Genomic DNA, 18,602 nt, shown 5'->3' with positions numbered 1-18,602 from the left:
ACAGTAAAGCCCCAACTTCCTTGCATCGTGTCCTGGATGAATGAGCCACCGAATTGATCTTGAGCTGGCCCGGCGGCGGAGCTTTCCATTTAGCATTCCCAGTTGTCTGCCTGATCGGCTCCTTCCTCTCCAACTTGCTCAAATCATTCAGCAAGTTAATTACATCTGCAGCAACGCCATCCACACCCTGACCCTTCTCCCCTTTGTTAATTTTGTTTCTCTCTGTCCACCACTTCCAAAGGAATAACACTGTTTTAGTTCGAACTTCTTTCAGTGATAATATTTCAGTCACCACTTCCCATGCCGATTGCTTTGACAACAGCTGTTGGCGAACCGGCTCAAGGGAAAGAGTAGACCACCATCGCTTCACCAGCTTGCATTTAAGAAAGCAAATGTCCTCCATCCTCATCCAACCGGTGACAAACTGGGCATCTTGTATCGAGCTGTACACCTCTCCTCTGAATATTCATCTTGAAAGCAAGACTGTTGCGTGCCGGTCTCCATAGAAAATGACAAACTCTGGGCTGGCATGGAAGCTTCCATAATTTGCGCCAAATAGCACTTCTGTTATTCACAACACAGCTGCTATTACTCCCCTCACCTCTTTGCCGGGACTTCATACGATTCTTCTCATCATCCAAAACATGATAGGCGGATTTCACCGAAAATTGTCCTTTGTTGTCAAAGTGCCAAGCTAAAGCATCCTCATGGTCATCCTCCTCCCAGAACACCTTGCGTACCAGCTCCTCATCCCAACTTCCCGTGTCCGGGTGCAGTAGCTCTGCTACTCGAGTCAAAACCGTATGGCCCCTGGGGGTAATCGGTCTCCTGGTGATTTCATTCATCATCCATGGATCCTCCCAAATTTTGATTTGCATTCCGTCCCCAATCCGCCAAATCAGTCCTTTTTGCAACGCTTGGAGTCCACGCACAATGCTACGCCAAGTATACCATACTTCGCCCTCAATAGCTGCGCACATAATGAATCAGGATTTTGCAGAATCCTCCAACCCTACCGTGCTAACATCGCCAAATTGAAGAGATGAAGGTCTCTATAGCCGATCCCACCTTCCTCCTTTCTTCTACACATCTCCTCCCAAGAGACCCAATGCATTTTATTCTCCTTGTCTTGTTGCGCCCACCAGTATCTACATATCATTCCTCTCATCTCATCACAAAGAGATTTAGTAAGATCGAAACATGACATGGCATATGAAGGGATTGATTGTGCCACCGCCTTGATCAATGTTTCTTTACCGGCCTTTGATAGCAATTTCTCCTTCCATCCCTTTATTCGTTTCCAGACTCTCTCCTTTAAATATGCAAACACAGTTTTTTTTATCTCCCCATATATACTGGCAGCCCCAAATACCTTGAATTCAGCGTCTCCCGTGTGAGGTCAAGAATTTCCATGAACCTCCTTCTGGCACATGACTTGGTATTCTTAATGAACACAATAGGACTTTTCCTTGTTTATTTTTTGCCCTGAGCATGTCTCATAAATTTGTAGAACATGTCGCAGATGTGCTGCATTCTCGGCATTTGCTTTTAGGAGAAGCAGTGAATCATCTGCGAACAGAAGGTGAGTAATGCTAGGAGCTCCTGCACATATTGAGACCCCCTGAATATTTCCATTCATCTTGGCATTCTTTAGCAATGATGAAAAACCTTCCGCACACAACAAGAATAAATACGGGGATATAGGATCCCCTGCCTTAGACAGTAGGAACAATTCGTTCAGTCAAGCCACCATTCACCCGTATACGATAAGTGACAGTTGTAATACACTTCATAATCAGGCTTGTCCATCTCTCATGAAACCCCAGCCTTCTCATAATCTTCTCCATAAACGGCCACTCCACCCTGTCATAAGTTTTGCTCATATCTAATTTCAGTGCCGCATATCCATCCTCGCCACTTCTTTTATTTTGCATAAAATGGTTCATCTCATATGCTATCAGTACGTTATCAGTAATCAAACGTCCAAAAACAAATGCACTTTGATTTTGCGAAATAATTTCTGGCAAAATGACCTTTAAGCGGTTCGATAATACCTTCGATGCAATCTTATACACAACATTGCAAAGACTGATCGGACGAAGATCTTTGAGCCTTTCCGGGTTCTGATTTTTGGAATCAGTACCACCACTGTATCATTCCAAGACTCCGGCATAGGCCCACCGCTGAAGAAACTCCGCACCTCCCTAGTGATATCTTCACCAATTGTCTCCCAAAAAGATTTATAGAACAGCGCAGGCATACCATCCTCCCCGGGTGCTTTCAAATTTCCGATGCCATCCAAGCCCTGCTAATTTCCTCATCAGAGAAATCCTTCAACAAAAAATCATTCATCTCGGGAGTAACACGGGCCGTAACACACTGCAGCAATTCGTCCGTGCCACTACCTGCAGTGACAACACCACATCATCAGTTGGAGAAACGTATTGCATCAGGACGAGGTCATCAACATACAAGGATACTGGTTGCCATCTTTCAGCCTAAGTTTTTTTCAAAATAGTAACATTTTTAGGCCCTATTTGGAAGGGGTCTCAGGGACTCCGGCTAACCCATGCAATGTTCATTGAAGTTCCTTTTCTCTTTCATTTTCAAATGAACCGGAAGCCGAAAGAAACTAATAATTTGTTTTTACTTCTTCCAAAGAAACCAATGATTTTTTTTTCTTCTCCGGCTCCTCAAGTGCTGTAACACTCTCCGGCTCCTAAGTACTGTAACACGGAGCCAGCCAAAACCATGAGAAGCTCGGCCAAACAGGCCTTTGGACAAAATTTTGGAAAACTACCGGCTGTGTCCAGTAATCTATCAGCCTCAGTTTTTCCAAAACAGTAGCATTTTAGGCAAAATTTTGGAGAAATTTTATAGCAAACGATCAAATTACGTGCATACAGGACTGCGGATTCACTCCAATTTGCAAACCAAAGAATCTACGTCCATGAATGCGTTTAAATGCCTCCAATTAAAATAAAATAGAATCAAAATCGGATCAAACGCAGTGCAATTTACTGGGATTCTTATTTTGATCGTGCGTAGAAATACAACTGCACTTCGTCTTGTTGAAAGCTCGTAAACAGTCTTGACTCTTGGGCAGTTCCATACACAAAATTATCCTTATTCGCTAGGCCAGACATGACATTTGAACTAAGGTAGCACCAACAGAATCTAATTATAAATTGGAGTATCCATGAGATTACAGTGTGTGTGATATACACAAATGTACGTGAAAACAAGATCGAAGTGAAAGCTGGACGAGCTCAGCTATCGGCTGCTCTCAGCAGCTGCAGCAGAGACAGGAACAGGTTGATGACGTCAAGGTAGAGTGAAACAGCAGCCCATATGTATTCATCGTAGGTGTAGCGCTTGATGATATTGTCCGTGTCATAGATGATGTATCCACAGAAGATAAGTGACGCCAACCCACCATATATCATCACAGATATCTTGCCCAGTGGGAAAAAGATCTGTGCAGCAAAATCTCTATTAGTATGATGCACAACTCAGCATAAGCAAATAAGTAATTAGATGATGCACTCAACATCCACCACAGTAAAAAAGTATCTTAATAAAGATATATAAATACTTAATGGGAATCAAAGTAGAGACATCCAACCTGAATTAGTGAAAACACCATGAGCACCATGATAGCAGCAAATAGGAAGGGACCAAGGAAGTTGAAGTCATGGCCCCTCTTTGCAGCCCAGAAAGTGTAAGCAGTTAAGCTAACCACCACCACTGCTGTAAGAATGGCAGCCTCCAAAATGATTTTTCCTGCACACATAACAAACTGCCAATCAGTTCCTTCATATAGAGAACAAAATCCTAGTTGATACAAACCATACATGATCGAAATGGGGACATCAGCAAAGCACATTGCAATCACATATGGCAGAATTCCAGTGAGTAGATGAAGTGAATTGCCACAAATGGAACTGATCCCATTGCATACTTCTGCAATATGACCATTCAAAGTTTAGGACCTTATATGCCCATGTACTTAAAGTGTCCCATGAAATTCATCTAAGCTAGTTTCTAAACAAATTTTGTTTGGACTGTCAAATAGTTCGTAACAATGGCCATGTGGAGTTTTGATGTCATGCCCACAAAAGAACTATAGAGGCAGAAACAAACAGAGGATACATAACTCTAATAAAAAGGCCAAAGAAGCCTCAACTTCTACCAGGCCCTATTCGCTTCTCTTATAATCCGTCTTTTTCAGCTTGTTTTTTCAGCCAGAACAGTGTTTTTCTCTCACAACAAATCAGCCGGAACATTGTTTCGGCTTGTTTTTTCAGCGAAGCGAACGGGCCCATCTGAGTTCAAAAAATACAAACTTGTAAAAGGGAGAAACCCAATGATGGTTTTGCTCATTGGTTTTCTTGTCACAAAAGGCGAAAAGAATAAAGGTTTCCACTGCCGGACAATCTTTCAACAAGGCTTACGCCTGTCAACAAGGCCTCAACAAGAAGAATTAACAGTCATCAAACCCACAGATGGGGCAACGTACCAAATGCCTTTGTGTTGGATGGGCAGATTACATAGATGCTTACGCCTAAAGTTTGGAGATTAAGCCACAAACAAATGTAGTTACCATAACAATAATGGACAGGGCCAACTAGTACCATGTTTGTTCAAAATTTATGCAGGTTGATCAAAAGCATATGCGGCTAAAGACATTGGAACCTGTAATCTAAGCACATAACAATGCTTCCGATGAATTACACTTATGCAGGTTTTGTGGCACATCACATTCTGTAGGCTGAAATCGATGTCGACAAGGTGTTAAAGGACTCCAACAGCTCAACTATATGTTTGTGGCGCTGGAAATAATAGAACAGACCTTAATGTTAACAGAATTTGTTTACTGTCGATTGCCTTGCCAAAATTTTCTGAATGATCAAGTATACCAAATTTTAGTCCAACAAATGTGGTTAGAGGAGCATTAAAAAAAAGGAATCCTAATGCAAACCGAAACTCCCATTCACTAGAATCACCAATCAACTCAGAAACCATTTTGAGATGCTCAATTAGACCATTCACGCTATCACACCTAATCACGACTTAGAGCCAGCAATAACTGAACAAATTACCGCTGGTGAATGCGCATGTCATGCCGACGGCGAAGCTGATGGCGACGGTGAAGAGGCCGAGCAGCAGCAGATTGACCGGATGCTTCTGGTGGTAGTAGCGCAGAGGGCACAACACTGCGGCGCAAAAGGTTGCACACCAATTTCAGCTCACGAGAAAAAAAAATCCCCCAAAAGACGGGAGAGCTGGGCTTACCGATGAAGGGCAGGATGATTAGGAAGATGTAGAGCGCGATCCCGGCGTTGGAGGAGACGAAGAAGTTGGAGACGGCGGGCACCTTGACGACGAAGCCGGAGACGGCGGCCGTCATTGCGAGCTGGACGGCGAGGATGACGTAGATCTTGCGGACGAACGCCCACCGCAGCTCGGGGCTCTCCGTCATCCCCGGGTACAGCAGCGAGGACCCGCCGGCCTCGAGGTCCGGGTCCACCTTCCTGAACCCGAACATGGCCGCTAGTCTCTCGCTCGCTCGCCTCGCTAGGGTTTCGCAGGCCCGCCGGCGGAGACGACGACGCGGGCGACCGACGACTGGGCAAAGAGAGGACGAAGACGGAAAGCAAACAAGCAGTTGGTTTTGGTTCGCTGGCTGGGAATACTTGGCCTTTAGGGCCACGTTTAGTTCATCCAAATTCTAGAATTTGGTACTATGCAAAAAGAAGATTTCCCGTCACATCAAACTTGTGGTACATGTATGGAGTACTAAATATTGACGAAATCAAAAATTAATTACACAGTTTAGTTGTACTTTGCGAGACGAACGTTTTGAGCCTAATTAGTCAATGATTGGAAAATTATTACGAAATAAAAACAAAACGCTACAGTGTCGCAACAGTGCCGCGAATTTGGGCGGCGCCAAATCTGGGGCCGAACTAAACGCGGCGTAGATCACCTCCAAATTCCAAATTTTTTCATTCTCTCTCCATCACATCAATTTTTAACTACTTGCATGGAACATTAAATATAGGTAAAAAAAATAACTAATTCCACAGTTTAGTTGGAAATCACGAGATGAATCTTTTAAGCTTAGTTGGTCTACGATTAGACAATATTTATCAAATAACACGAAAACGCTACTATTCATCGGATTGCAATTTTTTGCAATCTAAACATTGGATTGGATGGGAAGAAGACCAAACGACCTTCTCGATGCGGGTGCCTTCGAAGAGAAGGCAATTGCAACATGGGCCGAATGCAGCGTGTGCATTAGGCCCATCGTGCAGACAAGCGGGCCGTGGCTATGGTCCAGACATGCGGGCCGTGCCAGGTGAGTGGACCCAAACCGCCATCGCTGTCTGCCCATTTGAGCCTGACGCGTGTCGCCGCGTCGTCGTCTTCGTTGTGAGCTCTCTCTCTCTACCCACCGAATCTCGCAGTTCCAGGTGCGGAAGAATCCGTCCTCAATTTGCGTTTCCACTCCCACCACCGCTTCTTCCCGGATCCCTTGTCCTCCTTGATTTCCTCTCACCAAAAGCGGGTGCCGCTTCCCGCCACTTGAGCGCGCGGCGAGCTCACCTCGGTCTCAGGTGGCGCCGTGCGGTGCGGCGGGCGCCCGTGCTGCTGGTTTCGCTCCAGGGGAGAAGGGCCAGAGGGAGCAGAGCAGGTTGGGGACTTGGGGCGTTTGCGTTTTCTTTTGCGGGGCTGTGGGTCAAAAGCGTGGCGCTTTCCGCTCCACCTCCTCACGCCGGAATCAAATCGAACCCCCCCTGATTTGGTTCGTGGCATCGGTGCATGAGCTTGCTCCAAGAGATTTCTCTTTTGGTTCGGCGTCAGGGGTTCTGTGAGGTCACGCGGCGTCTTCCTCTTGGTGCACTTCACATGTCCGGGCGCTTTGATTTCTACCCACTGCGCGAGTGATTCTGCTGCTGCTGCAGCTGTTAGGTGCGCACGGGTCGTGATGGGGTGAACTGAAGCGTTCCTCACAGGGCTGTGGGTTTATTACGCCGCCTGTCTGCTTCCCCGCACCTTGTTCTTGTGCCCATACTTCTTTGCTTTTGTCACGTCTGAACCGTGTCTTCTTGTAGTATCTGAGGCTTGGCAGTTGGCAAGTACGAAATAGCAACCTGCTTAGATATAAACCAGTGTCTGGTGCAAAGCCCAAAGGGGTTACAAATCGTTGATGCCTAGATCTGCTTCCTGCTGAGGCGAGGCTGTAAGTTTGCTCTGTTGATGGGGTTACCATAAACCACGGGAACGGGATGTTGAATTCTGTCAAGGTGGAGAGCCGACCGTCAGTGGGCGCTGCCAATGGCCAGCCTAGGCCGATGGATGTGCTCCATGACGGCGGTCCGCCGCCGTTCCTTACCAAGACGTACGACATGGTTGATGACCCAACCACGGATGCCGTTGTGTCGTGGAGCGCCACCAACAATAGCTTCATAGTTTGGGATCCTCATATATTTTGGACGGTGCTGCTGCCAAGGTACTTCAAGCACAACAACTTCTCCAGCTTCGTTCGGCAGCTCAACACTTATGTAAGTTGTTAACTCCATCGGTGCTTTGGTCCCATGTTCTATGATGTGGTGTGCTGAAATCCTACTTCCTTATTTGTGGAGTGAATTACAGTTAGTGTTTGAGAATTGCCAGCATTCCGCAATGGTGATATTTGAATAACAGGGTAATTGGCTGCTCCTTCTGTTGCACAGAAAAGCATGTAACTAGCCATGAAAAATCCTAATTGTTAGCATGATAGCATGTGTTTTTTTTTTTGTATATGCATATAAGAAACTGGAAAAGCAAAGTTGCAAGTTTTGTGTGGAAGTAATCAAAGCAAGGTACTCAGGGTCCAGCTGAATTTTGATTAAGAACTTATTATGCTTAGGAGTAGGTTGGCACCAGTTAAGAGTTGGTCAAAACCTATGAAACAAAAAATGTACTCAAACAACCAAATAATTGTTCTCATAATTGTTAGGTGAAAAAAAAAACTGTACAGAAGAGACTATGTTTGACTAATTTGGTTATCGCCATTGAAGTAAACCACAGATACTGTTAGTGCTTAAGAATACTAACAATCTAGAAACTACTGATGTTTTAAGATCTTTCATGGACTGCATAATAGAAAATAATGCAGAATTGTTTTGTGCTTGTTGTTCCCCACTTCCTCAGTTCAAGTTGTTGGAACGCATGTGTGTCTGTAAAAATCTAAGAGGTGACTTTATTTTCCTGCAGCAATGGTCTGGTTTGAATATTAAAACTTTTATTGCCTGGAACTGTTTTTCTGATCTTCTAAAACTTTTAAAGCTGGCACCTGGTATTCCCATACCCCAGCCAATTTCATTCTTTCAGTAGTTGTTGAGATCATATATGTACTGCACAGACACCATATTGAAGGTCTGCTGACTTTGATCAACTTTGTTAGATGCATTGTACAAATTTTGCAGGCAGGCAGGTCATCACCTACAATTTCCAAATTAATTCTTATTCTCCAAATTATCTTTGATCTTCCTGTAGTTCGCCTTGTATAGCATTTTGATGAGGGGCTTGTTTTCTACTCGTCACGTCAAAATAATATAATAGGTTGAAGAAGAATTTTGGCTAATAGATTTAAGATAAATAGTTTATGTTCTTCATAGGATTCCTCTTCATTTTGGCATTTTATCCAACCTGAAATGATTTCAGCAGTTAATTCTTCCTCAATGAAAAATGGCGTCTGATATTTCTGATGACTGGATTATTGGTTTGGCAGGGCTTCAGAAAGGTGGATCCTGACAGATGGGAATTTGCTAATGAGGAGTTTCTGAGAGGTCAGAGGCACCTTCTCAAAAATATTAGGCGTCGGAAACCTCCACATTCATCTCCAAATCAACAATCTCTTGGCTCTTACCTTGAGGTAGGGCACTTTGGATATGAAGAAGAGATTGATCAGCTGAAGAGGGACAAACAGCTCTTGATGGCTGAAGTTGTGAAGCTGAGGCAGGAGCAGCAAAATACTAAATCAGATCTACAGGCCATGGAAGAGAAATTACAAGATACCGAGCAGAAGCAACAGCAGATGATGGCATTCATGGCTCGAGTCATGCAGAACCCTGAGTTCATGCGACAGCTGATCTCCCAGCGTGAGATGAGGAAGGGGCTTGAGGATGCCATCTCAAAGAAAAGAAGGCGCCGCATTGATCAGGGACCTGAAGCTGATAGCATGGGCACTGGTTCTAGCCTGGAGCAAGGGTCTCAGGCAGTGTTTGAACCGCTGGAGCTGGTGGAATCACTTGCCAATGGTGTGCCATCTGATCTGGAGAGTTCATCTGTTGAGGCAAAGGGTTTCGAGGTCCAACAAGGTGTTTCTTCCCGTGGCTACGAGCGTCTTAATGGCAGGCCAAGTGCAGAGTTAAATGATGATTTCTGGGAGGACCTTCTGCATGAGGGGGGACTCGGTGCAGATGCAGGTAATGCAGTTGGTCACGATGATATGAAGATGTAGTCTCAGAAGGTAGCCTGCCTCGACTGAAAGAACATGGACCCAGACATCAGCGGCTTTAGTTTTATCACAATGGCTCCGAGTATCTTTTATGCTCGTATATCACTGTTTTGTACTTGACCCTTCGATCAATGAGACACTATATCGGCTGCGGTTGTTAATACAGTCTGTTCAGCATGCGGATGGAAGTATTTGGATTAAGATGTTCCTATGGTATCCAGAGATACCATAGTTTGTTTTCTTCTGGCCGACTGCCCGACCCTGTTACCGTGGACACTGTTTGTGCAAACAACAAGGTTATGTTGCCTGCAGGCTATCTGTGTATCTGTTCTAACTAATCGCAGCGCTGGTACAGCGCAGTGGCCTGCCAAGCTGCCACTATGAGATTGTAGGGAAAGACCAGATAGCTTGTATATATGTAAAAGTGATCCTTTTATGTCTGCTGATCTACAGTAACCTATCATGTGCACCTTTAGTCTGTATATAACATATTTATCGCCGTATTTCCACATCATTGTCTTTGTTTACGGCCTGTTTGGAAGCCTTGTTTTAGGAACAAAACAGGTGTAAATCACCGGCCTGAAAACTTATACCCGCTGCGTTGAAAAAGGTTGTTTGGATGGCTTGTGAAGATAATAATTTAATTACACTCGGTTTCATCGATTCCAACCGAAAAAAATAATATCTCCTCCTGAGTCCCGAGAAAAAATACGACGGATGTCGGGCTGCGCTGCGCTCTTCTGGCTTCACTCGCATGGTGCATGTCTCTTGGGCGGTGTCGCGAAGCACGCTGTCTGTGAAGTAGGCTTTTTTTTTTTTTTTTTTTTTTTTCAAACGAAGGAGCTCTGACTCTCAATTAAGGAAGAAGTAAAAGAGTTTTACATACAAGTGTCTGTGAAGCAGGGTGACACGCGCTTACTCTTACCCATGCATGACGCATGTAGCATGTACCTGCTCTGCACGATAATGGTCATGTTTGCTTCACTGAAAAAAAATAAGCTGAAATTTGTTCCGGCTGATTTGATTTTAGAGAAAAACATTGTTCCGGTTAAAAAAAACAAGCTAAAAAAGATAGATTATAAGAGAAGCGAGCAGGGCCATTTTACAAGAGAATTAAGTCACACTTGTAAATTCTTGTGCACTAGAAATTCCAAACGGAAGCCGGTCACAGGTGTAAAATATTGCAAAACATCCAAACAGGGCCTTATGTTACGTTGCCTTTCCTTCTGGACCTGGTTTTCTCGTTGCTGTGGGAAGCTGTGATCATGAGATGCTCTGCTTTGCTAGTGAATTAGTGATCCGAAGTGGTCGTGCTGCTGGAATTCTTACCTCCTCCAAAGTTGATTGGAAGACGATCTTACACTGTTACACATGTATGTACTACTGTACTAGGTTGGTCGGTGCCAGTGCCCGGAGATTTGTTTGCATGCAAAACTGTTTTCAACTTGTGAAATGTAGAGAGCGTTTGTCTGCCAAAGACGCTTAATATGGCACCGTAGTTTTTATTCTTACCCCAATCGGTAGCCAAAGGACTAGCAAAAATAAATCGAAATTTATTGGACTTCAGTTCGATGCTTTTCTTTTTCTGATGAGAGTACTATGTTTGATGCTACTTTTTCTTGAGGGAGTTGATTCATGCTAGTAGTCCCCTCTGCCCTCTGGGCCCTCTCCTTTCATATTTGATGCTGGCCATTCAAAATTCAGAGTTTTTTTTATATAGATCAAACTTCAAAGTAGTACTACTATGCAAGAAGACATGACTACAATGGGCCCGTTCCTGAGATGGGCCTCCGCAACTGAAAATGTTTCCATCTTCCCCGGCCATTAAATCTTTTTTCGAGTTCGAGACAGAGAATGGCAAATGTGAAGGTTCGTAGGGTAGGTTTTGCGTATGTGCGTTCGAATGAGTGTACGTGCGTGTTATGGGCGTTGTACTGTATATTTTTTTTAAAAAAAGAATAGCCAATGCGAATCCCACTTTCCCGTTGGTTCTCTCTTTTTTCTAAAGAAAAAGCAATTGCTATTTACCCGTTTGTCTTTATCCTCTCCGCGCCCGACGAGTGCGCGGCGGCCGGTGACTTGGCCGCGACAGGTGTGCCGCGGGGCCGGATCAGTCCCGATCCTTCTCCCACCTTCCCCGCGCCGCGCACGCACGCACCGCAATATAAGCCCGCCACCAATCCGCTCGTCGTCAATATCATCTCGATCGAAACGCTTGTGGCGATTGGCAAGCTCGCGGCGCGTGGCAGCGGGAGCGTACGACGTAAAGGAGAGCGAGGGAGACGCGCGGATCGCTTCGCAGCTTTGGGCGGTGTTCGATCCGGCGGTGGCGCCGAGCCCGGAGGGGCTGCGGCAGCCGGGCGCCGCGGGAGGCGATAGCGCGGCTGGCCTCACGGATCGGTTCAGAGAGGCGCGCCCCGACGCGGTCACCGTCAACCTTGGCGGGTCCGGCGCCATGGCGTACTCCTCCAGCAACAGAGCCCCCTTCTCCCCAGGTGAGCCGAGCTTGCTTTTGTATTGTCTCGGTTGACGGGTTGAGGATCATCCTCGCCGCGCTGTTGTGTTCATTCATACCTACACGGTAGTGGTGTCTGTGCAGAATGTGTGCTCTCTGATCCTCGTTTTACTGATTTTCTGTCGCGTAACTGACAATCCTGCGAGATTAAGAATCGCTTGTTTATCTCCCAGCATGTCATCCTCTGCTTCAACTGAATTAGTGCCCTTGATAGCATTTTCACTATTTGGTCAGACATTTACGTCTATATATGATCGCATTCTCACGGATTCAGAAACTAGTCAACAAGCAACAAACCTGCCGATGCTTCATCAGTACATCCTCACTAGCCAATCATCAGATCAGACCCGTTTCCTTGTTAGTTTATTTCTGAACTACAGATAGGACACTGCTATGCTACTCATTACGAGCAGTTTTCTTATAAACTCTGTCAGGCCCTGACTGAATTGTAGTTGCTTTTTTTTTTTTTTTTGCGAACTGAATTGTAGTTGCATTAGCCTAACGTGGTCAGCGGTATATGCCGTACCTCGTTCTCAACCAAATCGTTTGTGGTTGCAGGTTGTTTGGAGCGGTGGATGACATATTCTGCATGTTCCAGGGCACAATTGTGAACGTTGCTGTCCTCAAGCAGCAGTATGGATTGAGTAAAAGCGCTAATGAGGTCAACATCATCATTGAGGCTTACAGGACCTTGAGGGACAGGGGTCCTTATCCTGCAGATCAAGTTGTGAGAGACATAAGTGGAAAATTTGCATTTGTTCTGTATGATTGCTCGACTAAGTCGGTCTTCATGGCGGCTGTAAGTGAACTACTCCGATATTGTAGCTAAGGTTTTTTTTTTTTTTTGCTCTTGCTATTATTCACATCTTATGAGCAGACATTTTATCAATAAATTAGTCAATGGTGGTATTCTTTTCAAAAAAGATTGTGCCTAGTGGTATTCTGGTTGCTCTATGTTGAACTAGTACACAATGTGGATGAAAACTCAATTCGTCTTGGGATCCACATAGAATTGGAGTCACACATATACAGTTCAAGGTTTTGCTTCAGGTTGCTGTGGCAATGCCATTTTCCAGCAGATTATTGAATCATAGAGTGCTTATGCAGGATCAGGAGCATCAAATCAAATTCCTGCTGATTGCGATTACAGCTTGTTCGTTGGTTGGTTTCTGGGCTGATAAGCCCGGCTGGTGCTGGTTTGCTGTGAGAGGAAAACACTGTTGACTGGCTGATAAGGCTGACACCTGTCTGGGTGCTGTTACATTTGTTTAAGTAAAAAATTGAGATCTGTACTTCTATAAAACCAGCCAAGTCTGTTCGTGATCATGATCATCTACGTTGCATTTGTCAATGTTTGAGTTTTCAGCTTTAATAAGAACAACAACATCACTATCAATATTTCACTAAAATGGATGTTCTTGATGCTTCTGTCTAACATCTTCATGTCAGCATCCTACATTTAACGAACAGATACAGCTGTGCATTGTTCATTTATACATGATCAATTTGATCGTTGGCTACGACGTATAAATGTTATCACTGGTATGGATAGGCAACTGATAGCTCGTGTTCATGAACCATGACCTCATTACAGGATTCCGATGGCAACGTCCCATTCTACTGGGGCGTCGATACCGATGGCCGTCTTGTGGTCTCTGACGTCGCTGAGCTTGTGAAGAAGGCCTGTGGAAAATCATCTGCCCCGTTCCCCAAAGCTAAGCAGAACCAAAAAAAAAACGAGCAGAAGTAGTGATTCTTGTCACTCTGCACTCTGTTCTCGCCGCTGACGCCTGGCGCTCGATGGCTGCACTGCATCAGGCTTCTTCACGACGTCCGGAGGGCTGAAGAGCTACGAGCACCCGATGAACGAGGTGAAGCCGGTGCCGAGGGTGGACAGCAAGGGCGAGGTGTGCGGCATGACGTACACGGTCGATGCAAGCGCCAAGGAGACTAGCATTCCAAGGGTCGGCAGCGCTGCCGATTGGTCTTCACAATACTGACTTTATTTTTAATCTGTTGTGTTGGATAGCAGGCGTGGCTATGTTCATATGGAAGCCAGTGCTAGTGGTGTTTTGCTCTGTTTGCTTGGCTAATAAGCCATGGCTAGAAATATCGTTGGTTGATATATTGTGAAAGAAAAATAATGTTTATTAACTGAAAAAGTACGGCTTATAAACCAAGCGAACAGGATGTTTATCTGAATAGACGGTTCTCTATAAATCAACACGGATTATGTAACTTCACATGATTTTCGTTGCTGCTGTGTTGTAACAAGAAGTACTATTTTCCTTTGTTCTCGAATAAATCAGTGTTTCTAGAGTTGTGTATATTTAACCGAGTTTATTAAAAAGTCCATAGATACTATGAGAATATATTTAGCCGAGCTATGACATAAAATATATGTATTATGAGAATATATTTTATAGTATATCTAATGATATTAATTTAATATCATAAATTTTAATGTTTTTTTCTATAAATATAGGGGTGTTTGGTTTCCATGAACTAAAGCATTTTAGACTAAAATCTGTATTTTAGTTGGACTAAACAGCGAAACATTTGGACTAAAATCCTTTCGTCCTTTAGTCCACAAAACTGGACGAAAATGGACTAAACAGTGTTGGGACACTCATGCCTCTCATTTATTGTCCTCTCTCTCCACTTTAGTCTATTTTAGTTTAAGGAACCAAACATCACTTTAGTCCACTTTTAGTTCATGGACTAAAACTTTTAGTCTATGGACTAGAGAACCAAACAGGGCTATAGTTAAATTTAAAAATGTTTGATCTAAGATAATTTTGAGAATTGATTTATATTCAAATAAAAACGGAGGGAGGAAGTAAAAGGTTGAATGGGCATTAGTTCCCTGAGCTGAATCCGTCGGCAGTGACGCTCTCTCAAGAACACCCCCAAACAAGATGCGCTGCCAGAGTGCCAGTTGAGCATGCTTGAGATTTGAGAAAAGGGTTTAGGGTAGGAGTAGGGACCGGGAGAAGCAATGCTGTAGCAGACACGGGCGCAACTGTGCGGAAATAGTGTCGGAACTCGGATCACGCAACCGTCTGTCGGCTGTCCAACGGGAGACCTAGAATAGGTTTTTAACGCAACACCTGTAACTTCCGACAAGTACTTTATAAAAGATGGATACAAGACATAACTCAAATCTGAGTATCCTCTCTCCTCAAGATCAATTTATAGAAATGGTTATTTTTTAGGTCTGGTTGTTGAAGAAGATCAAAAATATGTATTGAACTCTTTGCCTATAACACTATCTAAATGACGAATAAATCTTATATTTTAGGTCGCCGTAGTTGAAGAGAGTCTGTGGCACTTCCTGTGCGTGAAGTGTGCACACTCCCCTTGATTGGCTTCGGCGCTGGCACCAATTATTTGCGTGTACTAGAAACACCGTCAGCTCATTCCAAAAGCTAAATACGCAATTGAATTAAAAAAACAGTTGCAAATGCCTATTAAAGCATTACTAATGGAGAAGAAGCTCAAGTTCGTAACACAAAACAGATCATCTGGATAGCAGGAGTACTTTGGCATACAAGGCAGAATTTTGGTCTGAGGTCTATATTGCAAATTTTAAAAATGGAAGTTCACAACAACTTTACTTCTAAGATCTAACTTTTGGCATGTTCGTTGGTTGGTTTCTGGGCTGGTTGATGCTGGTTTGTTGTGAGAAAAAAACACTGTTGGTTGGCTGGTTTGGGCTGGTTGAAACCAACAAACGAACTGGGTGTTTGAGTGTACAGAAGCTAGTAGCAGGGAAGGATGTTGGGACATGGCATTATCTCAATCTATGTATAATGTTGAATATGATTGCCATACATACGCAATGTTCACTTGAACTTCTCAGCTGTACCGTTTCAACGAAAAAACAGTGTTTTTCTCTCACAACAAATCAGCATCAGCATCAGCCGTTTTTTTAGCCAGCCGATCAGGGCCATAATCAGGCCTAACAGCACAATATGTATTGTCTCATGGACTGAATTTTCCTTATATTCGCCACCAACTTGTAGCTATAGAAAGATGCAACGCATCAACTATCTACAGCGTAGAAACATTAACTGGTAACTGGCCTGGCAAATGATCTGAAACAAATGAGCTGTTCCGGGTTCATACATACATGGTTAGATGGACCAATGCTCCAGATGAATTAGTAAGAAACTAGCATGAGAATTGAAAGATATGTCTTCATCTCTAGAAATCTCTCAAATGAACAGAGAATGACTTATGCCTATGGACAGATGCAAGCACACCTGAGACTGAAACATGATGAGGCAACATGTAGTCACTATTGAGGATTTTGGCTAAACTCGATGAAGGAATGTTGGTGTTGTTTTTAGTCGTCTTTTCGATTCAATTTGGTTCTAGTTTATAGTCGAGTCACTGATAGTTAAACAGTTTGTAGTAGTAAGCTAGGGACCTCCTTTATCCTTTGTGCATTGTACTAACTGGGGTAAAACCAGATTAATGTCCACATTTAGTCCTACAGAATTTAACTCTTTCATTCCTAGAATTAAGCAATTAGGTGAACTACCGAACAGATATGCCTTTTCTATTGTCATAACTTTCAGGTGAGAACATGCTATGATCAACCACAAAACTGTTGGCAGCATGAGTTTGATCTAATTGTCTTCGACATTTCATAATGAGGTGCTAAACTTGCGAGGCGGTTTATTGATCGCTTGTCTTTTTAGTTAAGCAGCTTGCAGAATGTCTGAAATTTTGATTCTTCACTTTGCGCCAAATTGCTGAAGCATTAGTAAAATGGCTTTAGTAATATTGCACAATGTTGCAATGGGAAAAGTCCATCATTTTCCTTTGAAACCAATATAGCTATTAGTAATAGTGTGAAAAAATGGGATGATAGAAACAGAGCCAGAAGGAGAAATGAAAACTGAAAGAGATGTGGCTGTACTGATAACATGCTGCCACAAGGAGCTGACACAAGGAGCAAAGTGACAGGAGTGTGATTATGGGATATGGAAAAAATTGTCAGTATAAATTGAACTTATGGGTAAATTATGATTATTGGGTTCAATATTGTATAGACTGGGGCATAGAATATAGAAAATATGAGGTTGTGACCGTGGTGCTCCTGTGGCACCGACTACAGCATCGACGGGGCTTGCTTGCCAATGAAGATGGTGTTGAGGAACCCTCCCATAGCAGTTAAGTGACAGGGGACGCCGGCTTACGGATGTCCCTAATTTTGTGCGGATATTGGCGCTTAGCTCTTTGCAGCCTTCTTCTCCAGCGTTGGGGGCAGCATTACATCAAACAGGTAGTGTGCACCCACATTGTGACAATGCTGTAGTATGAGAGCGTTGGCTCCAGCGCGTTGCCAGTCAAGCCGCTGCCTCGCGGTTGTTGGCGGAGAGGAGCGCCAGCTTGCCCATGCCTACTGACCAAGGATGCACAGCCATGGACTGCTCGGGAACATCTAATTCTGGGGCCAGTTTGGATGTCAAAAATTTTGGCAAAACGCTACTGTAGCGTTTTCGTTGTTATTTGACAATTAGTGTCCAATCATAGTCTAATTAGGCTTAAAGGATTCGTCTCATGGATTTTGTCTAAACTGTGTAATTAGTTTTATTTTTTATTTATATTTAATGTTTCATGCATGCGTCCAAAGATTCGAAAATTTGGCATTTTTGGGGTGTAACTAAACAGGGCCGCCTCGGCAGAGAGAGGAGCAGCACGGCCTGGAGTTGGCCGTTGCAGGAGAATGGACCAAGCCATGGAGCTCACTACACTGGCTCAGAACGTGACGTGACGTGCCCAGCACCAGGTGCCGTCGCCGGTGTCCCACGTCCCCTTGCTCCAGCGCCGTGGTCCAAGCAGAGCGCGTTAGCGGCCGCTTAACGTGCCTTCAGTTGGCCATGCCAGCGCCTGCTCACCGGTGGACCGCGTCCCTGCTGTGTCGCCTCGCTGGTGGGCTGTGGCATGTTGCCGTGCCCCTTGAGTGCTGACTCTGCCTCATCTTCTCACTGGCCGATTGCCTTGGTGCTGGCGGCCCTACCAGCATTCTGCGATGGAGAGCGGGTCGTAGCCACTCACTGTTGCCTGAAGACGAGGATATGCTCGACTCTGCGACTGCAGTAGCAAGCTGGAAGACATCCTCGCCAGTGCCTCCAAGCTCCAATGCGCTTGCCTACGCACTGTCCCCGCCCTTCGTCTCCGGGACAGCGCTGGACACCACAAAGCAGACGCCAATCACGGTGGGAGAGGCGCTCGCCTCCGCGGCTGCCGCTACAGGCAGGGAGGCAGCAATTGCTGCAGCTGCGACACAGAGGACGGCGCACCTCGCTGATGCGAGCAGGGAGGCGGTGGGCTGACATGCTGCTGGGTTGCCGCGGCGCCCTTGCCTGGCCCGCTGGCTGTGCTCGCGAGTCGCGTCGCGCCAGTTCACAGCGGTGTCCTTCCTGAGCCACGTCGTTGACTCGGGGGTGGCGGCGGCGGCGGGAGGCGCGAGGAAGACGATTCGCGAAGAGCCCAGCCGGAACAAACTCTGTACTGGGATCCAACGGCTGAGAATACGAGTCAACGTGGCTGGATATGGAGCTG

The 18,602-nt window shown here is 44.9% G+C and overlaps 2 protein-coding genes and 1 pseudogene across 2 annotated transcripts; 2 read left to right on the top strand and 1 right to left on the bottom strand.

The window, feature by feature from the left end:
• Positions 1–3,004: 3,004 nt before the first annotated feature.
• On the bottom strand, positions 3,005–5,615 carry LOC136531817 (protein LIFEGUARD 2-like). Its single transcript, XM_066524450.1, has 4 exons — positions 5,296–5,615; positions 5,103–5,216; positions 3,626–3,783; positions 3,005–3,476 (listed from the first exon to the last, which is right to left on the bottom strand). Exons 1-4 carry the CDS (start codon positions 5,546–5,548, stop codon positions 3,270–3,272), a joined length of 732 nt encoding a protein of 243 aa, XP_066380547.1. The 5' UTR covers positions 5,549–5,615; the 3' UTR covers positions 3,005–3,269.
• Positions 5,616–6,452: 837 nt separating this feature from the next.
• On the top strand, positions 6,453–10,043 carry LOC136531816 (heat stress transcription factor A-2e-like). Its single transcript, XM_066524449.1, has 2 exons — positions 6,453–7,571; positions 8,783–10,043. The coding sequence occupies exons 1-2, from the start codon at positions 7,296–7,298 to the stop codon at positions 9,512–9,514; spliced, it is 1,008 nt and encodes a 335-aa protein (XP_066380546.1). The 5' UTR covers positions 6,453–7,295; the 3' UTR covers positions 9,515–10,043.
• A 1,322-nt stretch (positions 10,044–11,365) lies between these two features.
• Positions 11,366–14,255, top strand: LOC136531819 (uncharacterized; annotated as a pseudogene).
• Positions 14,256–18,602: the final 4,347 nt, after the last annotated feature.

This window comes from Miscanthus floridulus, unplaced genomic scaffold (genome assembly GCF_019320115.1).
Source record: "Miscanthus floridulus cultivar M001 unplaced genomic scaffold, ASM1932011v1 fs_452_2, whole genome shotgun sequence".
Taxonomy (NCBI): Eukaryota; Viridiplantae; Streptophyta; class Magnoliopsida; order Poales; family Poaceae; genus Miscanthus; species Miscanthus floridulus.
This window is presented reverse-complemented; position numbering and strand designations above follow the sequence as displayed.